The 24996-nt window shown below is 33.1% G+C and overlaps 1 protein-coding gene across 2 annotated transcripts in view; it reads left to right on the top strand.

Annotated features, from left to right (window-relative positions):
* The first annotated feature begins 21343 nt into the window (after positions 1 to 21343).
* Positions 21344 to 24996, top strand: part of alcamb (activated leukocyte cell adhesion molecule b) — a 38205-nt gene continuing 34552 nt past the window's right edge. Inside the window, exon 1 of one of the 2 annotated variants that reach the window (XM_056473767.1) lies at positions 21344 to 21562. In XM_056473767.1, coding sequence (XP_056329742.1) covers positions 21508 to 21562 — 55 coding nt within the window. In that variant the 5' untranslated portion in view covers positions 21344 to 21507. The remainder of the gene's footprint in view (positions 21563 to 24996) is intronic. The other variant, XM_056473766.1, reaches the window with a different exon arrangement.

Here is a 24996-nt window from a genome sequence, read left to right as displayed (position 1 = left end):
CAAGAGGAAGCTATCTGTCTATGTGGACATATGTAAACTAGCTAATAATGATCAAGTTTGTGAGGGACGCAGTGAAGGGGAAGTGAAGGAGTGTGAAAGAATGACAAGTGACAGTTGTGCTGGGCAGATATTTGGTTGCGGATGTGTTTGGGGTTTGGAAATTTCAAGCAGTTTGACCCCGCTTGGAATGTGGCCATGTCTGCGAAGCTCTTTTTTTTGTCTGCAAAACTGCCAGAGGGCTTGTGAAATTCAGTCAATGGCACGACAGGATCTCAAACAGACATCTACAGTTCCACGAGAAACCTGCAAAGAATTACAAACCCAACAGGACGAAACATGTCTCCGAAGCTTTATCTTTATTTAATATTTGAAGCATTTTTCACACTTTTTGTAATATTACACTGCAGTGTTCTTTTAGTGTTTATATATATATATATATATATATATATATATATATATATATATATATATATATATATATATATATATATATATATATATATATATATATATATATATACTTTTATAGTGGCAAATAAGTTCTTTTCATTGCCTTTAAAGTAAAATAATTAAACATAAACATAGGAGACTGAAAAAAGGCTGATTTTAGGAGAAAATTTCAGACGGCATTTAAAGGTTTTTGCTTCTAAACTCTTCATATGTCAGGCCCGTAGCCAGGGGGGGTTCGGGTGGTTCAAAAGGTCCACCCCTCACTAACAAATATCCAGAATTTGTCCCATACATGAGCTCACTTATCCTATTGTGAATTCTCTGCCATAATAAATTGTGAAAATAATCCATTAAAGAAGGCTGGAACACCGAGCGGAATCCTGTGTTGGCTGTAGCTTCAGTGACTGAGGAAAGTTCAATGTGCTGGCCAGTTTGCTATTTAAATGAATGATATTTAAATGACAATAAGCTAGTTTTTAATTTAAAACTTTAACAGATTGCTTTTTTTTCTAATGATATATGGTGTAAAGCTTTAGGAAATGTTTTTGGTACATCAAAAAATCTGGTTATGATGACCATCCAAAAAGCCAATCCAGCAAAAAAATACTGTAGTGCTTAAAATGTTACTAAAAAATCTACCTATTTAAACCTCATAATTATATAGAAAATGACTGCAAAAAGGACCACTTTTTAAGAAAAAAGAACCACCCCTTTCACCAGGCTGGCTGAGGGCTAGTATGTATATAATGACAGATTTTCATATTTATATTTCAGTTTTGCATTTAAATGAATGTGTTCTATGAAGCTATAAATTAGATATTTCCAAGCTGATTTATTGGTTAATTCATTAGTTAAGACATGCAGTAACAAAATTGCAGTTGTGGTACTAATCTAAGAAAATTATTTAATAATGTGGTGGAATCATTTTTACACCTCATTCATTCATTCATTCATTCATTCATTTTCTTTTCGGCTTAGTCCTTTTATTAATCAGGGTCGCCACAGTGGACTGAACCACCAACTTATCCAGCATATGTTTTTCACCGCGGATGCCCTTCCAGCCACAACCAAACACTGGGGAAATGTTTTACACCCCAATAAAATATCATTCTTATTCACAAGCAAAATTAACACATGCAGAAACAAAATTGCAATATTGGTACATTATTTAATTTTTACACCCCAGTAAAATATAAAATACAATTCAAATTTACAAGATATTATGATATTAACAATATAAAAAGTATTATATTTTGTAGATTTTTTTGGAATATTTAGATTTTTCATTTTATTCACTTTTTGATTTTATTCACTATAACCTTCTATTTTTTATTACATATGTATATTGTTAATTGATTTTTTCTTTCAATTTTACAAACAGTTCATAAATATAAATATAAATTACATATTCTGTTTATTGTACAGTTTATCAGACCCTCCACAGTCTCGTTTCTGCTATCTGTTTTGGTCACTGCAATTGAAAAAGCCCAGCGAATTCCAGAGTTATGAAAAAAGTGAGAAAAAAAACGTCATCCCTTATCATTTGACTTTGTTCTGCATCGTGGTAACTAAATAGGAGGAAACTCATTGCATTCATATTTTTATGCAACTCTGAAAACTCCCACCATGATTATTTTCATGCCATTAAACAGAAACAAGCTGACAAGTTCTCCAGTTCCTCACTTTGTAGATGTCCTTTCATTTGTGTTAACTGAAGCTTCTTAATAATGCATTTCATTCAATTTCTAACCTCAAATCAAATTCATATCTCTGCTTTTAGCACTTTATAATCTGTACAATGTATTTATTTTGGTAGTCAAAGACCAGAATAATGGTTAAGTAAAGTTTTTGATTAAGTAAAGTTTGTTTTGCTGGTGTTTATTAGCTTATCTCCACCCTGCCATCCAAGCATTCTTGTATGCATGTCTAAATTGTTAAAAGTGCCTACCAAGGTGATATTTGTAACTATACTCATCGACTGAAGTTTTTGTGTTTAGATCTTGTTGTCTCTGTTTTCAGGGCTTGTCTTGGTTACTTTCTAACGTGATGCTAATCAAGAAAAACAACAACAACGCCCTGACGACACCCAATGACTGATACTGCTTACAATATTGTTCATGTGGGTCTCGGTCTGTTTTCTGTCAGATATCTTGATCTCGGTTTCAGATACTGAGCTTTTGTCTGGATGTCTGGTCTTGCTTTGACAGACTCCAGGATTGCGGTTATCAGCAAACCAGAGCATCTGAAATCTCTCATTTTGCTTTGATGCACAACGAAAGTGATAAACATACACGATACAGGGTAAATGTGTGGGATGGAGATAACTAATATTTCATTAAAATGAGTCAGAAATGGGGTTTAGTGACTCTAGAGATTACTATGAAATGGACATGGTGTAACTCAAAGTTTAAAAAACATAAACATTGTTTGGTTGTGGTGAAGTTAGCAATAAGCTAACTTTAAAAATTCACTTTAATTCTTTGGCTGTCATCTTCAGTGTTATAAATATGACTTCAAATGACACTGTAGGTTTGAGCGGGCATCACAATATTTGCTAAACAAGCCTGTGTGAATGTTGAGACTGTTTGAGAGCAATTAGCTTTTACACATGGTCAGTGAGGCAGAGATGATGTTTTTTTAGCACACTGTTGTTTTTAGCAGCAATGTTCACCTGAAAGTTGGCAGATATAAAATAACAGACAGTCAACTTCACAGTCTTTGTTGTTTTGTTAAGGGCTTTATGAGTTTCCCAGCATGCATTATGGCATGAATAAATCATTCAGTTAGTGATAAAAGATTAACATTTTACTTTGTGCCTTATTGTTTTTTGGCATCGCTGTTAGTTTTTTCTCTTGTGTTGATGTTCAAAGGTCTTGGTGCTAATTTTTATATAAAAAATGAGCTTGGAATTTTAATTTTAAAGTGTTTGGGGTCTTAATAAACACTTATTTTGAATAAAGCTATTCTAATGTTGATTAATATTTCACCACAGAACATATTGACTAATGTCAGAACACATTGACTATTGACTAACATATTGACCACTAATCCAAATTGACTGATCATTTTTAAACAATCGACGTCTTTAATTTTGCTATAAGTTTGAGAAACATGGATCTATATTTTATTTGATTTAACATTTAGCTTTATTCATTATACTTCTTAGGTCACAGTCTCCACGCCAGATAAATCAGATCCAGTCCCTGACGGCAGATCTTGTCAGGAAATGTCAGTTTCTCCTGGTATTTGGACAAGTCAGCAGTTTCCAATACCCAAACTTGTTAACCAGTATTCAACTGAATTAGCAGGCTATAATCAATATAGGAGTCGACTGTGGAAGAAAGCCAGAGAAGAGCAGAAGCAGGAGGCTAAAATGTGCAAATGAAGAAACTAAGATTTATAAATGATTATATACTCATAACTGAAGTTATCAATGCAAAATAAATAATAGAAAAAAACAAAACATAATATAATATAGAGTTGATTTCATTTAAAGCACACACTGGTTATTACAAATTTCAGATTCTACATACTTTATTTGATTATTTGGTCACACTTTATTTTGATGGTCCATTTGAGTATTAGTAGACTGTCTCCTTAATATCTGTTGATACTGCTCCTTCAACAGACATTTAACTGACGATAAGAAGCTTTGCAAGTACATGTCAACTAACACTAACCCTAACCGCAACCCCAACCCCAACCGTCTACTTATAATCTAATGAGAATTAGTTGTTAAATTCAACAAACAGACCATCAAAATAAAGTGTGACCGATTATTTTAATAATAGGAAACGCTGGCTAGTGTGAAATATAATATCCCACACCTTCAGCAGTTTAAGGTTAATGTTATGACTAAGATTACACTGCAGTGCATGTAAACTTTATAGCACTCGAACCTCAAAGAAATCAAAGGATCTCTACATGTGGTCTGCCTTTTAGTTCCTTTTAGAAGTTATCAAATATTTACATGCCCGTACCATCATAATCCTCTGATAAAAGCTTCTCTTATATAACCTCACATCACACAAAAAAGCAATAAAAATCCAAACTCTGTGCCCTTTAGAAATGTACAAAAGAACGGCCTGCTGTTTTATGCTACATTATATCATTGGGCCTTTTTTTAAATGCTAAATAAATGACTGAAAAGGAAAACACCTCATAATTGTAGTGCAAGTGGAAGTACAATAAAAAGCCCTTCTCTTTTATATATGTTATAATAGCACAGTTTGATATGCAACAAATCTATGTAACAGGGAGGCAAGGGGGGAAAGAACCCTGGGGAAACAGAGGAGCTATAAACTCACATATGGAGCAGGAGAAGGTGAAGGGCTCTCAGCAGACACTGTGATAATGGACGCTTTGCATTTTCCGGGTCATGCTAAAGCTCTCACAAACTGCGAGATGGTCTTCAGCCATTACCAACCACAAATTGATTGATTCCTGTAAGCATTAGGAAGCTTAAAATACTTAAGTTGCTGAAAAGGACACACACACAACAATTACCGCCCCTCGCTCTATTTCCTTATGAGCTCTGGAGTCAATACTGTGTCATTCACACACATGTGGCTTCACTGTAATGTTAGTTCAGACACAATTAAAGTATTCGTTTTAGATCATTTTACTCAAGACTCTGAAACATAAATGTGACAAGATAAACCAAACAGGGGTTTTCAGCAGCAAACTTTTGCGAGAATGGTTCTTCAAACTATTTTTGGTTTACTTAGAGATGCAGATATGAGCTGTGTGTCAGCTAAAGCTTTAGATCCAGGTTATTTTTTGGTTTTCAGAAGTTTACACTGTAAAACCCAACAGTCAACTTTATTAAATATTAAAATTAAATATTTGTAGTAACTCAAAATTTATTGAAAGTTAATTTTACTCATTTGAAAAGAGTTTTGAACTCAGTGTTGAAGGTAATGAGTTAATTAAATACATCATTACCTAAACCTAAATGGAGCAAGTTCACAGTACTCATATAGATTAGTTTTTAAACTCAAATGGTTGTGGCAATCAGTTTCCTCAAACAGTTTGAGTTACCTCAACTTATTGGGTTTTACAGTACTCAGTTGGTTTGAGTTCTCTTCATTTATTGGGTTTTACTGTGCTCAAATTACTTCGTTTACTCAAATGGATTAAGTTCACAGTACTCATTAGGATAAGTTTTTTTTAACTTAAATAGTTTTTTGCAATCGTTTTTCTCAAATGGTTTGAGTTACCTTAACTTTTTGGGTTTTATGTTGTAGTAATTGCTAGTAATTATAGAACTATGCAAAGTAAATGATACTGTGTTTATTTTAGTATTTCAGCCTGATTTCATGAGGAAAGTAACTACGTTTTGTTAGTTAAGTGGCTAATGCAAGTTCAGTCGTACGAAAAGATAGCGTTGAATATTTACAGTACAAAACTTTGTCAATGAATGCTACAGCGTATTAAGTTAACTATACTTAACTTAATACGCTGTAGCATTCATTGCCAAAGTGTTGTACTGTAAATATTCGACGCTATCTCACAGCAATTCGTATCTTTTTGATTTAGTGGCAAATTCGTATGAAATATTATGATCTCATATATATATATATATATGACCGTTTTTACTACAGTTAACTATTGTGTATTGTAGTTCATATAGTACATATAAATAGTTGTAAAAAAAGTATCATTTGTTACTATGGGTGTTGTATTACCATAGCATCTATAGTCCACAACAGGTAACTATATTACATATTTACAGATTAATTCAGGCACTTTACTATAGTATGGCTCAAAACCAATAAACAGTAGCTTTTACAATAAATTATTATAGAATTTTTCTTTCATGAGGAATTATGAAAGCTTTGGTTGCTTAATTAAGATTTGATTGATGAAATGTGCATCAACTGAATTGTTGTTGTGTCAAATGTTATGTTGCGTAAAATGAACTGGAGTTTCATATGTATACTACAATATGAACACATTTGTAAAATGAGCGTAAGGCCTTTGCCTTTCATATAAACCTCTTCTCATACCAAATGATCAACTAAGTTATTATTTGTTGTTCCTAAGACTTGGATAGGTAACAAGCCTTTTGTCAGGTAGTATCAATAAATCATGAATGAATACGATTTGTAAAGTTTAGGTAAGCAAAGACTATAAACGAAACCTCAGTTGTGGCTGTAAATAAATTTGTTTATACTCATGAAAGCTTAAAAGTGTTTATTATAACACCTTTGTTACACTGTGTTTTACAGCATTGACCAGTGTAACCTAGCACTAGCATATCTGATGATTTCTTGGATGCAATGGCCAATCAGAGGTATTTCCTTCACTGTTTCTGTGGGGAAATTGAACAATTCTAATAATTATAAACTGCCAATAAGCTCCTAGATTGATAATCTATTGTATTTTAAATCCATCGTTTCACATTATTTGAACTTAATAAGCAATAATAGTGTTATTTGTTTATAAAATCTACACTACCCATGATTTCTTTGCTACATGATTTCTAATTAAAGCTAAGTGCACAGTCTTGTACCTTTGTCTATTTGACGAATTCTCATGAAGTTATGTAATGTTGTAATTCACTTATAACTTTCAGCTTTGGTTCATGGTTTACAACACAACAGAAATACTTTTTTTATCCTTATGGATAAATGTTACCGGAACAAATGTTGCTGAAACAGTGGACGGGCACTAATGCACTCTTTAAACCTTATAGTCAAGTTAGACATCAAATTAAATTTATTGAGGAATAAAACAAGGCTGTTATGCTTACAGTCTTTACAATGCAATTTATGATCTGAGAGCACACAATTTTCCCAACTCATAACATTCAACATTTAATGAGGGTTTAGTTCTTAATGAGGGTTGTACTGTAAATTTAGAGATTTACAGTGCGTTTACACAAATATAAACATAAAATAATTCAGTATTTTTACTAGTTCAATCCAGTTAGTGTGTTGTATTTTTATCACTTACAGCCTCGTTTTCACTCCTGAAAAATATAAAATATGATGCTGCCTTGTTTAATGTATACCGCTCAAAGCACAATTTGAACTTTTGTTTGGTTTTTCATGCTTCACAAATTATAACAAACAGTGTGGACACTGTATAAAACATTCATTGACTCATTGAATTAGGCCTGTGCTGATAAGAAATAGAATTGATTATTTACAGTGTCAGATGAGCTCTTATTTTACTTCACATTTCTCCACATTAGCTGCATTCCTGCACTTTGTGTCTCACTATATATCACAGATGTATATTTTAGGCTAAATTTATAGTGATCATGTCTTTGGTTGTCTGTAATGGTGCAAAAGATAACGCTAACTTTTATAGTGACCTAAATAGAAATATTTGGTCAGGAAACCTAAACCAAATGCTAAACCACTTACTTTAAAGCTGCTAAATTCTCATAAAGCATTCTCTAGCATTTATTTAGCCCATAGACCAAAAAATGGGTCACACTTTCCATTTGCTATTATTAGTTAACATTAAAAATACTTCCAAAACATTAACATATAGACTTATTTTTGTGTATTTTTAACAATGAGACAAATCCTTCTGTATCTTGCAACCAGTTTTAATATTATGTTTATATTTAGTGTTAATATACAGTGTTAGGGAAAGTTACTTTTAAAAGTTAATGCGTTACAATATTGAGTAATTCCCTAAAAAGTAACTAGTTACTTAGGTACTTTTCATGGCAAGTAATGCGTTACGTTACTTTTGAGTTACTTTTTATTATCTGGCTGAGGCTTGATCTCTTTCAGAACTTGTCTATCTTTTTTTAAAAGAGGAGTTCTGCAATTAACAAGGTATAACCTGTATAACCTATAACCTTCATTTACCATTTAAATATATTTTAGGATAATTTTATCGGAGAACTGACCCCAGAGATATACATGCTATATATACAGATTATTGAAAGTTTAAAGCAATGTGTCTGCTACTTTTGTACTACTTGTCTTAAGTAAAATCACTGTCGATTGAGGCAATCCCCTTTTCCTTTTCTTCAATATGTTCAAAATAATGAACACACTCTCTCATTGACTGTGTGATTCATTGTGACTCTAATTTCAATTCAGCAATTTATTTTTAAAAGCTAATGAATTAAACAAAAAACTATCTTGCTTTTTCATTTACATTTTCAAAAACATAACTCAAATATTATCACTTATTTTTTAAACATAATGTGTTACTTTCCTCGTTACTTAGAAAAGTAATATTATTACATAACTCGCATTCCTTGTAATGTGTTACCCCAACACTGATAATTTATATTTTAACCAGGCGTCAAGAAATATTTAGCTTTTTACTTCATTTTTCTAAGAATGTTGCCATGAATATCATATTTGGGTCAAGTATGGGGGAAAATAAGTTTAAATAAATTATCATTTAAAACAAATAAAAAATTATATATTATGTTATATGACTTAAATTGGTTTGGTTGGTGATTTGGGTTGAAACAACTAAAAGGACTTGACTTTACACGCATTGTAAAAACCAATCTGTAACTTTAATTAAAGGGATATGTCATCCAAAAATAGGATCTCTGTCATCATTTACCCACCTGTTACTAGTTCAAAACCTGTTTGAAATTCTTTCTTCTGTTAAGAAGATATGCTGGTAGCTGGCACTCATTGACTTTCATAGTTACTATAAAAGTCAAAGAGTACCATCAACCAGCATTTAAAAAATATATATTGTCTTTTGTCTCCAGTAGATGAAAGATACTCATAAAAGTTTAAAACCACATAAGGAAGAGTAAATGGTGAGGCAAATTTCATTTTTGGGAGAACTATCCTTTTAAAAAGTGTATAAACCTGTTGCCTTAAAGGGGCCATGAAACCCCCCTCTTTCGGTTCAAGTCTACCTGAGAATTTTTCAGAGGAAGGAGTGGGCGTGGCCAGCAGAGCAGGGGGAAAAAAGGGGAGCGAAAATCTGTTGTCAGTTGGCTCACAAAATGAGACACAAACCGTGAGGAGACATATGATTTTATAGTTTACAAAGTTAAAATGCAAAGAAATAAACAGTAATTTAATGCTCTACTACATTTGTTGTTCGTAATTTCATATAAACATAACCACAATTTGTTATATCATTATAAAGATAACCATGTAAACACTATAAATGAGGACTTCTCTCCTCCTGAATCCCCGCGTTTGAACGCAGACACAGTGGATAGCAGTGCAGCAGGTCTCTTACCCTGTCTATTCCGATCATTATCCCTGCCAGTAATCTGGAGGATTTTAAACATGGGCGAACACAGCAGCACAGATAGGCGATGGGTCTGAATGGCAACGAACTCAACTGATAAAAGACAAAGTTCGCCATCCTCCAATTCTTATACAGCTCTCTCGACAAAAATGCTTGCTGCAAACCAACAGCTTTGCTGTATCTGCCCTGACAGCATCAGGGAGAAACACATGCAACAAACCTCGTGAATCATGGAAACAAACACAAAATGTTACGACCCTTCATGAACGGCAAAATACAGCTTGCCATTCGCGGATGTGGTCTCACCCAGTCATTGAGTCTCACAGCTTGGCTGGTCTGCCTTGCCTTCGTGCTTGCACATGCTCTCATAAATAATTAAGAAGCAGGGTCTTCTCATAGGATAAGAAAACTCTGCTATGATTAATAATGAGAAACCGACGTGTCATCACTCCATTAGCAAATACTAGCGTGATAATTTTGATCCCAAAAATTATTTTAAACCCACAAGATGAAATTAGCTGACAAAAGCTCAAAATTATCTAATTTTTCCCACAATTAAAGCTGGCAGGTGCTAACGTTGTCTTAACTGATGCTCAACACACGCAAAACTGTTAAAATAAATTTTAAAAAGTACTCCAGGGTATCTTGAACCTTTAAGGTGACAAGTAGACATAACTTTAAAAAAGTGAGACGACTCAGTTTAACTTGTAACTTAAGTTGCCTTAACTTCATTTGACTTATATTAACGCACATAGTTCATTTACTTAATATATTTCAGCAACAGGTTTACTCCCTTTTAAGTAGTCCATTAATCTCTTTTTACAGTGCCTACACACATACATTACAATCCTCTACTTTAAGCTGCATTGTGAAACTCACATGCCAGTAATTGCAGTTGTCAGTCACAAACACAACGTGATCACAACATCTGAGCGACTGTTCTAGTGACTTCCTCATTAACATGTTAAATGTTTTCTAGAAATGGCATTGCTAAAGAGAACACATGTACGGAGACACCATGTTATTCAAAGCCTGAGGCCGAGAGCTGTTCTCGCTGTGCCTCTTTTTGAAAAACACTGAAACCGGCATATCTACCAGAAAACGGCCCAAGGCTGAAGGCTCTAATCTCTAATGATTTGTGCATCACCTGCACCGGATCTGCTGGATCAGTCTTTCAGAGCTTTAGCAACTCACTACACATGAAAGTCATTTCAAGAACTGCCTCATGAACTTGTCATCTCTTTGAACAAAAATTGATTCAGAAATCACATTACAGAGAAAAAAGAACCAAAACCCCCTGCCCCAAAGTGTTTTATGTATGCCTTTATACTGTGTTTTTGTTTGTGTTTGTTTTGTTTTAACAGGCCTCAGAGGGGCGAAGGATTATCTGATCCCAAAGACTTTGGGAAAATGATCTGTTTCAGTTTTTCAGGGCCTGTGAGGTCATTTACTGTTTTCACAGGATGATGTCATGATCAAGTAACTACCGGTTACACCAGAATAATGTCACAAAACCCCCAATTTAAATGCCTCAAGTGCTTCAAAAGTCTAAAATAAATAAGTAAAATCATAATATAATATAATATAATATAATATAATATAATATAATATAATATAATATAATATAATATAACGTAATATAATGTAATATAATATAATATAATATAACATAACATAACGTAATATAATTGTAATGTAATGTTATATAATATAATATAATATAATATAATATAATATAATATAATATAATATAATATAATATAATATAATATAATATAATATAATATAATATAATGTAACGTAACGTAACGTAACATAATATAATGTAATGTAATGTAATATTATATATTATATTACATTACATTACATTATATTATGTTACGTTACGTTACGTTACGTTACGTTATATTATATTATATTATATTATATTATAACGTAACGTAACGTAACGTAATATAATATAATATAATATAATATAATATAATATAATATAATATAATATAATATAATATAATATAACGTAATATAATGTAATATAATATAATATAATATAATATAACATAACATAACGTAATATAATTGTAATGTAATGTTATATAATGTAATATAATATAATATAATATAATATAATATAATATAATATAATATAAGATAATATAATATAATATAATATAATATAATATAATGTAACGTAACGTAACGTAATGTAATGTAATGTAATGTAATATAATATAATATAATATAATATAATATAACATAATATAACATAATATAACTCAAATAACAACAGGGCATGGGCTCCGTTTTCAGGGAAAGCAAGATCTGCTCATGTGTGTAATTTCATTTTAATTACAAAATTGCATTTAATTACAAAATTAATATAAAACTATAGTATAATATTTGCATGAAAGAATTTTATTATGAGGTCTATTACGATACAACGTTTTAACTTCTGATTTGATACCGATATTGCAGCCTTCAGTACAAACCGATACCGATACAAATCCGATACAATAATCAGCACAAATCATGAGTATTTCACTTTTACCTATTTCGTTAAGTGGAATGTATGAACAGCTAGATCAAACTGAGAACAAAGTCAGCAACAATGAGTATGGAAAAAACAATCAATTTATTAGCTATTGGTTGCATAAATGTGAACCTTTTACATAAGAATACATAAAAAGAATTAAAGAATATTGAATAAATAAAAAAATATTTTTTAAAGTGCAAAATACTAATTAAAGGTCACTTCAGTTATTTATTTTTTACCATCAGCAAATGGTAGAAACAGCTGAGAGCTGGAACATAAGAAAAAAAATATTGTTAACTGACCAACTGCTAAAGGTTGAGTGTCCAAAGCTTAAATTTCACACACAGCTGAAAAATATCTTTTAGACAAGATTTGATGATTCACTTTTGTTGGTAGTTCATTTGTTTGTGCATTTCTATATACAGCGAGGAAAATAAGTATTGAACACGTCACCATTTTTTTCAGAAAACATATTTCTAAAGGTGCAGTTGATTTGAAAATTTTCCCTGATGTTGGTAACAACCAAAGAAATCCATATATGCAAAGAAAACAAATCAAATTAGTCTACAAATTAAGTTATGTGAAATGAAATGAAATGACGCAGGGACAAAGTAATGAACACATAAAGAAAGGGAGGTGTAGAAAGGCATTGAAACTCCAGACTGCAGCTGAAATCTCTCAGGAGTTCTTCAGCAACCCTCGACCATTCGCCAGTTTAAATTAATATTAGCATATCCAACATGTGCATAAAAATAGGTGGATGGAAACGTAGCTAATGATCCAAAACACAGCCAAGGAAACTCTCGGATGGTTTCAGAGAAAGAAAATCAAGCTGTAGAATGGCCCAGCCAATCACCTGAGTTGAATTCAATATAAAATACAAATTAAAGATCAGATTTGATAGACAAGACCGACAGAGCCATCAAGACTTTTACACTCTGCCGAAGTCTGTGTAAAAAAACTCTGCCATCATTAAAAAAGACTTTTATATAAAATATTCAATACGTCTCCATAGTTCAGTACTTTCTCCTTGTGTCATTCCATTGTTATTATACATAACTAGTTTTTCACTTTTTTTGTTTTGTTTTATTTTTACGTTTGTATTGTTTGAGTCTTTACCAAAATATGGTTCAATTCCATGTCAACACCTCAGTTGGATGTTAAATTCTTAAAATTAAGGTCCCACTTTATATTAAGTGGCCTTTACTACCATATACTTACATCTAAAAGTGAATACAACGCACACTGAAAAAAGTGTTGCATGCAAAACTGTTGCAAACAATTTATTTGTGTTGAATTTAAACAAACAAATTAAATTTAATAATGGTCAACTTAATTTGTTTGTTTAAATTCAGCCCAAATAAATTTTTACAACCACTTAACGTAAAAAAATGAGTAAATCCAAGGAATCATATTTGAATAATTTTTTTCAGTGTACTGTCTTCATAATGTGTTGCAGAACCCTTCTGGTGCTCTTGAGGTGGGATGCGGGTATGAGTTAGGAACAGGTTTGGTGGTATGGGTAGGTTTAAGGGTGGGTTTAGATGTAAGGGATGGTAAACAGTGTAATTATACATGTTATTATACAGTTACAGATGTAATTTCATGCAGGTACTTAATCAAGCATAAGTACAATGTAAAAACACAGTAAGTACATTCTACAGAATTATTAATTTCAATGTAAGTACATATTAGTTATGGCCACTTAATATAAAGTGGGAGCAAAAACAATAATAACAATATAATTCCAGAAATGAATCAAATAAAATAAAATATTAGATGCAATGGGCAGCAGTGTGCAGTTAAAAACAAACAAGCCAATCTTCTCCCTGGGTTCTCACTGCCAAGCACAGTGAGATGAACTAATGAAGCATTCATGCATTTGAGTTTGGCTATTGACTGACACTGGTGCAGGTCATTAAGGTCACCAACACCTCCCACAGACCTGTAGATTACGTCAGGGTCAAAGTGTCACCCTCCATCCTCCATTACATTCAGTATAATGAGGCTCTGCTGCTTACAGGCTCTCATTCACACTCTTCAGCTTCCCTCTCTCACACTTTTAATTGCCAAGGAAGCTCGCACGTGTTTTGGGGCCCCTGATTTGTACTCATTTGAGGCCAGTGCTTTATCAATGCTGGTTCACCTTGTCTGAGGTGTCACCATCGCAGTGAATCATCTTGTGAGGAATATTCAGCACTTTATTTGTCTAAAATGCAAAACTGCCGGCGGCTTTGTTCATTTGCGTCAGGCAAATCAAAGCAAGCAGAGTTCATGCTAGAAAACAATGCTTTATACTACAAAATATGCTGGCTACACAATAAAAAACTATTTTATAAGACTTTCAAAATATTATAGACCACAAACATGAGGACAATAAATACTTGATTCAATCATTTTGCTTATATAGTGTGGTGTGTGTCATGATGTGTTAAACACAACACAACACACACACCAAGATTTTCAACCGGAATGGGGAAGTCTTGCAATATTATTCGAGACTTCAGAATAAACACGGTGGACGATAGTCAGGAAGAAATTGTGTTTGATAGTGTTTGGAATTGTTTAACAGGAAATTCATGGCAAAATAATATACGCTACACTTACAAAAATATTTGTCCACTTGTTCCAACTAATTTAAAATGAGCCGAGTCAACACAATTCTTTTTTTTTTGTTGTGGGGGGGGGGGGGGGGGGGGGGGGCTTAATTGTTTTATATTAAATCCACTTAAATTTGTAAAAACAGTTAACTTAAACGGTTTGTGTTGGAAAAACATAGAGGAAATTTGTGGATCCCAGCATTTTTTTTTCCGTGTTTATACGTATTGACAGATACCCAGCAAACAATTTTGTGTTTAATAGGAGTCTAATCGACATCTAAACGTAGACAGCTGGGCTGTAAAAACAACGTAAACAAGCCTAAACTTGGGCTGTCAGTGAAAGTCTAATAGACGTCTAAGAATAGCCCAAAACTAGTCGTCAAACAGGCATCTTAGACAGACTTTATGTGAAGTCAATCATTACTGTTTATTTGATGACTAGTCGAGTTTTGGCCTATTTTTAGATCTCTATTTTCATTGACAGCCCAAATTTAGCCTTGTTTTAGCCCAGACGACTATGTTTATTGGACATCCATTAGACATCTTTTAACCACAAAAAAATGCTTGCTGGGAAGTATTTCCATAAATTAACAAGCTGATCTTTCATCTCTGTTGTCCAAATCCATTTGCTTTTGTGCTGCCCCATCGCTTCTATACCTTCTGTCAGGATTGCTTTTGATTGGATATTGTTTCGTTTTGTTGGTTTGTATAACATCTGACAAACGCCATCATCCAAAAAATATTGACCAAAACATAGGGACACTTATAAAACAGTATTTACTTGTAAAATGTATTAATAATTTCATGTTTTTAAACAACTGATATGAATAACAACTTCAATTTTCTATGTCTGAAGTTTTTTTCTAAATAACAGTTTTTAGCATAATAAAATATTAAAGCTGTAGGTTCAACTGGGCTGAGGACAAGGACAATGACATGGTTTGTACATTTGTAAAGTGTTTGTAATAAAGAACGAAAATCTGAGAACCAAATGATTGACATATTGCTTTAAAGAACAACTCACAGAAACCAACCATCTGTCCATTTTAGAAATTTTTGGGATGAAATACTTTTCGCTGTATTTATGTTTTTTTTTTTTATTCAGGGACAGATAATGTAAGTTTCTGGTAGAATGTCCCCACTACATGTGACCCTGGACCACAAAACCAGTAATAAAGTGTACGTTTTTGTCATAACCTTTCCGTTGACATGTGGTATTGGAAATATTTGGCCAAGATACAACTATTTGAACACAGGGTTCAGAAAATTGTACTTAAAATTGTCCAAATTAAGTTCTTGCATAGTACTCAAAATGCATAGTACCCAAAATTACATGTACACTTTTAAAGATACAGATTGTTCAAATAACTTATTTAAAACAAACTGAAACAACACAATTTTTTTAAAAATTTTGGGACAACCTAATTGTTTTATGTTCAATCCACTTAAATTTGTAAAAACTAATAAGTTAACCTAATTCCTTAGGTTACTTTTTAGGAACTAAAATGTTTAAAATTAAAAATGTTTTTGAGCGCAAATCCATCATGTGGAACCCAGCGTCTTTTACAGTGTACAGGAAATTTACAAAATATCTTCATAGATTTATTATTATATTATTATATTATTATTATATATATATACACTTCATAGAATTATTATTTCTTATTATAATATTCCAATGATAAATCGATACATTTTGACTCATTGAATGTATTGTTGGCTAAATATACCTGTGGGATAAATATGAACATTATTTATGTTATCCCAACACAAATAGATTAAAAGGCACCTATGATGAAAATCATCTTTTGTAAGCTGTTCGGACAGAACTGTGTGTAGGTATAGTGTGTCCACAGTCATATTGAAGTGATAGAAGCACAATAAGTCTCCCTTTTTTTATTTCGTTACGTTAAAATCCAAATATCCCTCCTATTTTGAGGTCCACGTGATGTAGGAGTGCAGTTTCCCCACCCACCAATTTGATTGACAGCCGCTCATAAACATGCCTCCATAGTAATGCCAGGATGTGCGCAATGCAACTGAGATTAAAAGATCTGTTCAGCGCTCTGTGATCATCAGTCATCATCGAAAGTTTTACATGCTTTAACATTTTTAAAACGGTGCATGTTTGTAATGAATTACAGCGATTTTACCGTATTTATCACCACAGCCCCATGTTAGTACAATTCTAAAAGAAGACACTTCAATCCCGGTTTGTGGACGTTAAATCAGGTTTATTTTGTACATTAACATAACAGATATTCATACAGCAGTGGATATTAATGTGTATCCTGTCACATTTGCCATTGAAAAACAGTGCAAAGTTAAACGCGTGTGTCCAATGTGTGTGTGTATCTATGTGTGTGTGTAAAGACATTGTGTGTGACTCATCAATGCAGCTCTATAACAAATACATCATAATAATTGGGAAAGTTCTTACAGTTGTATTTCTTGCAAACGTTACGTGAGATCCGCTTCCTTCATATCTGTCACTGTGCTGTTGAGGTACTCTCTGACAGGCACATGCACGGTGGATGGGGAGAACTAGCATTAAAGGCACAGGCAACAAAAACAGCTACAATGTGTTCAGAGAAAAAATTCAAATATTCTCAAATGTATAATAAATAATCTGATGGGTGTTTTGAGCTGAGGTTTTACAGACACATTCTGAAGACACAAAAGACTTATCTTAAATCTTGAAAAAGGGGTAAAGTAGGTGCCCTTTAACATATCATAACAAATTAAGGTGGATTGAACATAAAACAATTAAGTTCTCTCCAAAAAATATCCAGAATTGTGTTGTTTCAGCTCATTTTAAATAAGTAGCTTGAACAAGCAACCAAAATCTTTTATTCGAGTGTACTGTGCCCTGTTTATGAACTCTCTCTGAGTTGTCCTTTGAGAGAGAATCATCGTGGTTTGCCTTTGTTCTTCGTTCATTCATTCTCGTATCTATCAGGCGGGCTATTAGGAGGTGTGAGGAAGTACAATGCAAACCGAATGAGATGAGGGAACACCCCACCCCGTTCGCCCACCTGCTTTTGAGATGTGTGTGAGATGGGGGGTTTCAGCTAATATTGGGGCAATAAAATGCAAAAGAGGAGAAAAAAAGGTGGTTTGGTGGCTAACAGGGAGGAGGGTTAGATAATGGAGGGAGAAAGAAAAAGAAAGATGCAAATGGTACCAGGTTCAGATTGTATCAGGCAATGAAAGAGATTCTTGTTTTGCTTTGCTACAGGTTTAACCTGATTTTATGATTTGCATATTACTTGATGGCCATAGCTATTATTATTGGTTGTATATTATTGCAGCCTTAGGCACACTGCTGAGGATTAAAATACATGTCAAGGCACATTCTGCTTAAAAATGATAGGAAATGGTGTTAGTTCATCACCTATTATACTGACGAAGATCAGAACACCATGGTCAGGAATTAAATAATTTGTTTCTAATTCATCAACGTTTTATACTATTTTGTTCTTTCACTTTATGTAAAATGTTCACAATATGTCATTTTTTATGTTGCTTAATGACTAAATAATTGCTATATTGTAATAAGAGATTGCATTGTTAGTTCATCCAAATATGATTTTTTTTTATTCGGTATATGAAGGTTTCTAGCTCAAATTTCTAGCATAAAAACGTTAAAGGTCCGTTTACAGTAAAATATATAAAAATATTTCAGTGTATTATAAATGGTTAATAGAAAAGATGGGCTGCAGTTTCCATTCTGTGCTTAAAACTGTTTGGAGTAAAGATCAAAATTGTATATTTAGTGATGAACATTGAAAGAAAAATTGGCCAAAACTGTAAAGTAATGTCAAAAAAATTAGGAGGAGTACGCTTAATACAATTAAAAACTTTGAATCATTTTTATTGGACTCCAAGCTTTTTGTGGCTTGGGTTGAAGGACTCCGCTGAATGCTGGAGATGTGAGAGGGAAGAAGGAGACTTGATGCATGCTCATGCAGGGGCGTAGCAATCAGGGGAACTTTCAGAGACAAACCATTTAGAAACAGGTGATCAATAATTATATGAACGTATGATCTCATACAGCCGTCCCCCCCACTTTTAAAATGTCCGCTACGCCCCTCTGCTCATGTTAATACAGGAATTTTGGGTTAAAGTGCACAGTTACATTCAGGATGTTTCTGGATGCTGCTTTTTGTTTTGTCCTGGAATATGTACTGAGAGAACGGTTCATGGGGTCTGGTGTGAAGATGTCTGAGTGGATTCAAATAAGTATTATGATTGGAAGACAAATCATTATGAGGGGATGGCATTCAGCAGGTCCACCATCATTTCAAGAATGGGTTACAGAATTGGAGAAGGTGGCAGCATATGAAAAAATGACATATAGATTACTTGATACAGGCCGGTAGCCAGGGGGGTTTGGGTAGTTCCGAAGGCCCACCCCTCACTGAAAAAGATCCAGAATTTGTTCCAGACATGAGCTCATTTGTCCTCTTTTGACTGCTTTGCCACCATGGTCAAAATAACCCATCGAAAAATGGCTTTAAGACCAAGCTAATTCAGGATAGTGCTTAATATGTCACTAAAATGCAGCATTTAAATGTATAATAATTAAATTATATCATTATATAATCATATTTCATAATTAAATAGAAAATGTGATAAAGTTGATGTTTATCTGAGAAGATGAGGAAATTTCCTGGCATTTTTGGAGGATGAATAACGTCACTGTGTTGGGCCGCACGATAAAAGTGTGATTATTTTATTTATTTATCTATTATTATTGTTGTGTTTTTAATATTATTTTTTACTAATATTATTTTGTGGGTGGGTGCTTTTGATTTATTGAGATTATATTATTTATTTGGATTTACTGCATTTATGATAGCAACATCATCCAATTATCCAATTACTGTAACTGCCACTGTTGGGAAGGGGAGGGGAAAAGGATTGATTAAAGGATGTAAAAATGTGAAAACTGATGGCACTGTTAAATATATATATATACACACACACAATTGATTATCTTCTTATTTGTAGTGTGAGCACTTATCGTATATTGCTGATGAGTGTATATATGCTGGAATAAATCGATAGAGATCAATGGGATCCAGGTTACCATCTCGTAAATTTCCAGAATGTTTTGAGTTGTAACAACACATTCCCATTTTTATGGGAATCAATGGAATCCTGACTAATTTCAAATATTCTTTGAGTTGTAACAACTCATTTTTGATATACTTATCTCCTATTCTTTTAGTGGTGCATATCCCATAATGTGCATTGTTGCCATGACAATTTAAAAGGATGTCTGCTTTCTGGTGTAATAAAGTGAATGGATATTACATTTTTTCTTGGAAGAGTTTAAGCTAATAATTTTAGAGATTTTTTTTTCATGTTTTATATTTTACTATAATTTTAATATTTAAAGCAAATGCTGTCATATGATCAGATCTCTAGTGTGGAGCACTGGCTGTTGTCCAACTCATTATGCAAACCAAAAGTCTCACTGAATATTTAACTTTTGGCAAAATGAATATTTTGGAAGTGTATTCAAACTTCTGTGGTTATTTTGATGAAAGTAACAAACAGAACCATCTTGCATGTGATTTTGCATTTCTGATTTTATTATTTTTGCAAGAAGAATATGATTCAATGCCAAAAGTATTTGTCAAACTAGTGCTTCTCATACATTCTGACTGAGGTTCACAAGCTTCAAGACAACATTCAAATTTATGCAATCAGTCTTAATCAAATACTGTGGTAATAATATTTTAGTAGCTGGATTGAAAGTCTTGTTAACAGGTTTTAGGCATGATTTGGTTATGCGGCAAGCATAATAGTGTAAACATAAATGTGTTAGCTCATTTCTAATAACTGATTTATTTTATCTTTGCCATGATGACAGTAAATAATATTTGACTAGATAATTTTCAAGACACTTCTATACAGCTTAAAGTGACATTTAAAGGCTTAACTATGTTAATTGGGCAAGTTATTGTATAACTTTGGTTTGTATAACTTTATAACTGTTGTATAACTTTGGTAAGGTTTGTTTTAGACTATTAAAAAAATATAGCTTAAATGGGTTAATAATTTTGACCTTAAAATATTTCTTAAAAATTAAAAACTGCTTTTATTCTAGCCGAAATTAAAAACAAATAAGACTTTCTCCAGAAGAAAAAATATTATCAGACATACTGTCAAAATTCCCTTGCTCTGTTAAACATGATTTGGGAAATATATATGAAAAAAGATTTCAGAGGGGGTTTAATAATTCTGATTTCAACTGTATCTCAACTCTAATTTTGTGGCCCAGAATCATTCCAAAACACTGTGAGATGATCCTAGTTTCCAATAAATAAAACCAAGTAGTGAGTAATATCAAATAGGGAAGTTCAAGAAACCATTGTTGAGTCAGCTTTGTTTGAAGTGAAACATAATATTACGAAAATGATACTTAAATATAACCGCAGAACATCACAGGACAAGATAAGAGAAGTCTCATCAAGTGTTTTCTAGTAGGTTGGTAAATCAGTTTAGGTTCATGGCGAAGGGGAGGAGCCTCGGGGCCGATTTATAACCGCCCATCACCGCTTCAACAGATGCGACACGTGGGGATCTACCTCAAAGTTTGAATTTACTGACGTACGCAACGTTTGTTGTACTTTCCAGAACATTATCCAGCATCGACGCTCGTAAGGCAAGGATATTATTTCTCAGGAGTGAAACACTATCGCAGACTGCAGAAAGATGCAGCGGACCGCCTTTTTAACGTGCCTGCTCACCGTGTCCCTCATGAATCAAGGTAAAACTTGAATGTTTTTTCCCTCTCCCTCTTTCTCTTTGAGTTACAGAACGTTTGCATGTCTTTTTTAGATCGGTTACCATATGGACTAGCAAAACAAAACACTTTTCAAGAACATCTAAATTATATAGAAACATGTTATGAGATTATAAAGCTTACCGTTTGAAGTCTTTCTGAAAGGAAAACGTGTGGGTCACAATATCACTGTGAATTGTTTTCAGCACTTTTGTTGTTGATTTATTAGCAAGAAAATATCTATTAACTATATTCATCCACGTGTAAAAGTTAAAATTATTTTTCATGCGCGGTTTTGTCCCGCCTCCCCTTTCACTGGGCTACCTTTTCCTTGCACCTGTTTCACATGTGGAAAAAACCGCAGGATATTATCATGTAGTCAAGCCTACAACCTAAATATCTGGTTACGTTAGTAGTTTTGAGTAAATATAAATCTATTTGAGCCTCTTTTTATTGCCTTTTGTCTTCCGTGTCTGTTTCGTATCTGTCTGTGTGTGCGTTTATTAAGTGATTGATCTGTAGGGCGCTGTTTTCTCGTAGCGTTTGTTGTCGAAAGTGCATTGGTGGTATTATATTCAGGTAATCAAATAAAGGGCACAAAAGCCCGGCTCTTAAACATCTGTTTTCTCAGGCACCAGCCAGTCTGTCAGTGCTACTTTAAAGAGACTCATTCGCCTTTTGGGCTGTTAGACCAAAAGCATAATGATAGTGTGTCATGTGCTGAAAGATTGTTAGGTTGAAAGACAAGCTTGAGTTGTGACTGTCTTGTTCTTTGGTGTGAGGGAGGAAAGATTTATTTCTACTAAAGCAGCAGTGGATAAGATTAAAGTTTAACTTAAAATAGTGATAAATCTCTGTTTGAAATGCAGCTTAATCATTATTTTATTATTGTTGAGTGTAACTAGTTTTCAACCTGAATGCGAGTTAGATTTTGGTTCAATCATGTCATGTGCGAGTCATTTTTGTGTGTATTGTTACTTAATTTACGCCTGTGACTGTTTGTCTACTAAATTGGTTTAAGAGCCAAACTGAGTTTACAACTAGTAGTTGTAGCATCTGTTTGTTTTTTGTTCTCTCTCTCTCTCTCTCTCTCTCTCTCTCTCTCTCTCTCTCTCTCTCTCTCTCTCTCTCTCTCTCCACCCCTCCCCCACAACCCCCCTCAAAACACACCATCTGCAATGTCACACCCGGTTTTACTAGTTTAGCTGGTGGGTTTCTGTCAGTTTTTTTTGTACAAATTATATATATTTTTTATATATATGTCTTTCTGTGATAAACACTGCATTGAGGATAAATTTAGCTGTAACTGCGACACTGAGTTGCCTGAAGACAAATTTTCAGCCTCAACTCTTGCATTTAAACTTGCACAACTAGTTTTTTTTTTAACTGCTTATGTCTTTGTGTTAATTTTTGATGTGAAAATTCTATTCAAATTGTGATTGCAGGTGTATTTTGCAGTCTGAAACCTTTTGTGTAATCCATTGAACTGGTTAGTTGGTAGTACTTAAGTAAATGGGGTATATGCAGGGGATTTAAATGCACCCTTTCTACTTTTATTTATATTGCTGTTTTTTATATAACTCAATCATCTTTTTGACATTTTAAATTAATGCAATCTCTACATTTTTAAGTGATTAATTTTTTTTAAAATGAATTTACAACTAAAAATAATAAATATATATTTTTTATAAATTTTACTGTTGGACTGCTCCATGATGGATATCCATATTATGGTATATGATATTTTTGGTGATATTATTATTATTATTATTATTATTATTACATAAATACGATATTATAATTATATTTGATTGTATACAAAAAATACATTAAAATTGTATTTGTTTAACTCTCACCATAAAAATATGGTAGAAAACTATGATGCATATAGTTTATAGGTATAATTTATACTTCTAGATATTTATCGAGGGGCCCCAGATTTCCTAGGGCCCTAAGCGGTCGCTTGCCTTGCTTATTGGTTAAATACATATATGCGGAAAGACTTTAAATTAAGTAACCAAGGTTAAGTGCTTCCGGTGAACTGTATGCCGTTACAAAATCAGCACGTTTAAGTTCTGTTTTCTTTAAAAATCAACTATCCTCACTGCCTGATTGATATACGATAGAAAGTGGGTCTCAGAATGTTTAAGAAGCACTGCATTAAGTTACATTTTTCCACACCATGTCTTTAAAATATGAACATTTATTTTACCTCAGTAAATTCAATGGAGTTTCTGCGCTAGCCTGCTAATCCTTACGAGCATGTATGTGTAAACAGCTATTCATCTAGTTTTTTCGCTTGAACAACTGAATGAATGCTGAAGTCTATTAAACTGATTGTATTTTTTTATTACGTCGATGCTTTAAAAGTAACCGTATGAAACTGAAAATAGTTATATTAACCGTACACCAGAGGTTTATCAGTATGGGAATAAACACTAGCTGTGCATATACCCTATAGTTTATATAGGCACTGTTTACGACTGTTATTAAGATCCAATTTACACGTGGACAATGTTAAATAAAGGTGTGAAAATGATTTTGACCTTGTCCATACTTAAATACTCAGAGGTAGTCGAAAATACATTTGACCAATTTGCTTTGTGTAAACATGAAAAACTCAAACTTTCCACCTACTGATGAAACACGTGTGCACTGTTGGATGGGCTGTTGTTGACTAATGCTAACCATTTGGGATTTAAAGGGATCGTTCACGCAAAAATGAAATGACCTCATGATTTATTCTCCCTCATGTGGTTTCTTTCTTCTGATGCCCACAAAAGAGGTTTTGAATGCTGGTTGCTGGCACCCATTGACTTCAAGAGTAGGGGGTTTACACCGTAAAACCTGACTTTATGAAATGAAATGAGTGTAGTTAACTCAAAATTTACTAGAAGTTAATTCTACTCATTTGAAAAGAGTTTTGAACTCCGTGCTGAAGGTAATGAGTAAATTAAATACCTCATTACTTCAATTTATATGGAGCAAGTACTCGTTTTTAACTCAGATGGTTTGTGGCAATCAGTTTCCTCAAACGGTTTGAGTTGCCTTAAGACTTAACTTATTGGGTTTTACAGTACTCCGTTGGTTTGAGTTCTCTTCATTTATTGGGTTTTACTGTGCTCAAATTGCTTCATTTACTTAAATGTATTTAGTTTACAGCACTCATTAGGATTAGTTTTTGAATTTAAATGGTTTGTTGCAATCGGTTTCCTCAAATGGTTTGTTACCTTAACTTTTTGGGTTTTACAGTGTATGTAACATAATATATGCCGGCAACCAGCATTATTCAAAATATCATCTTTTGTGATCAGCAGAAGAAACCCAAATAGGTTTTGAGCAAGTGAGGGGTGAATAAATGACAATTTTCATTTTAGGGTGAACTAACACCTTTAACACCCGAAATTGCACGTTTAGTT

This window comes from Danio aesculapii, chromosome 15 (assembly GCF_903798145.1).
Source record: "Danio aesculapii chromosome 15, fDanAes4.1, whole genome shotgun sequence".
NCBI lineage: Eukaryota > Metazoa > Chordata > Actinopteri > Cypriniformes > Danionidae > Danio > Danio aesculapii.
Note: the sequence above shows the minus strand (reverse complement) of the source record. Positions and strands in the feature narration are given on the sequence as shown.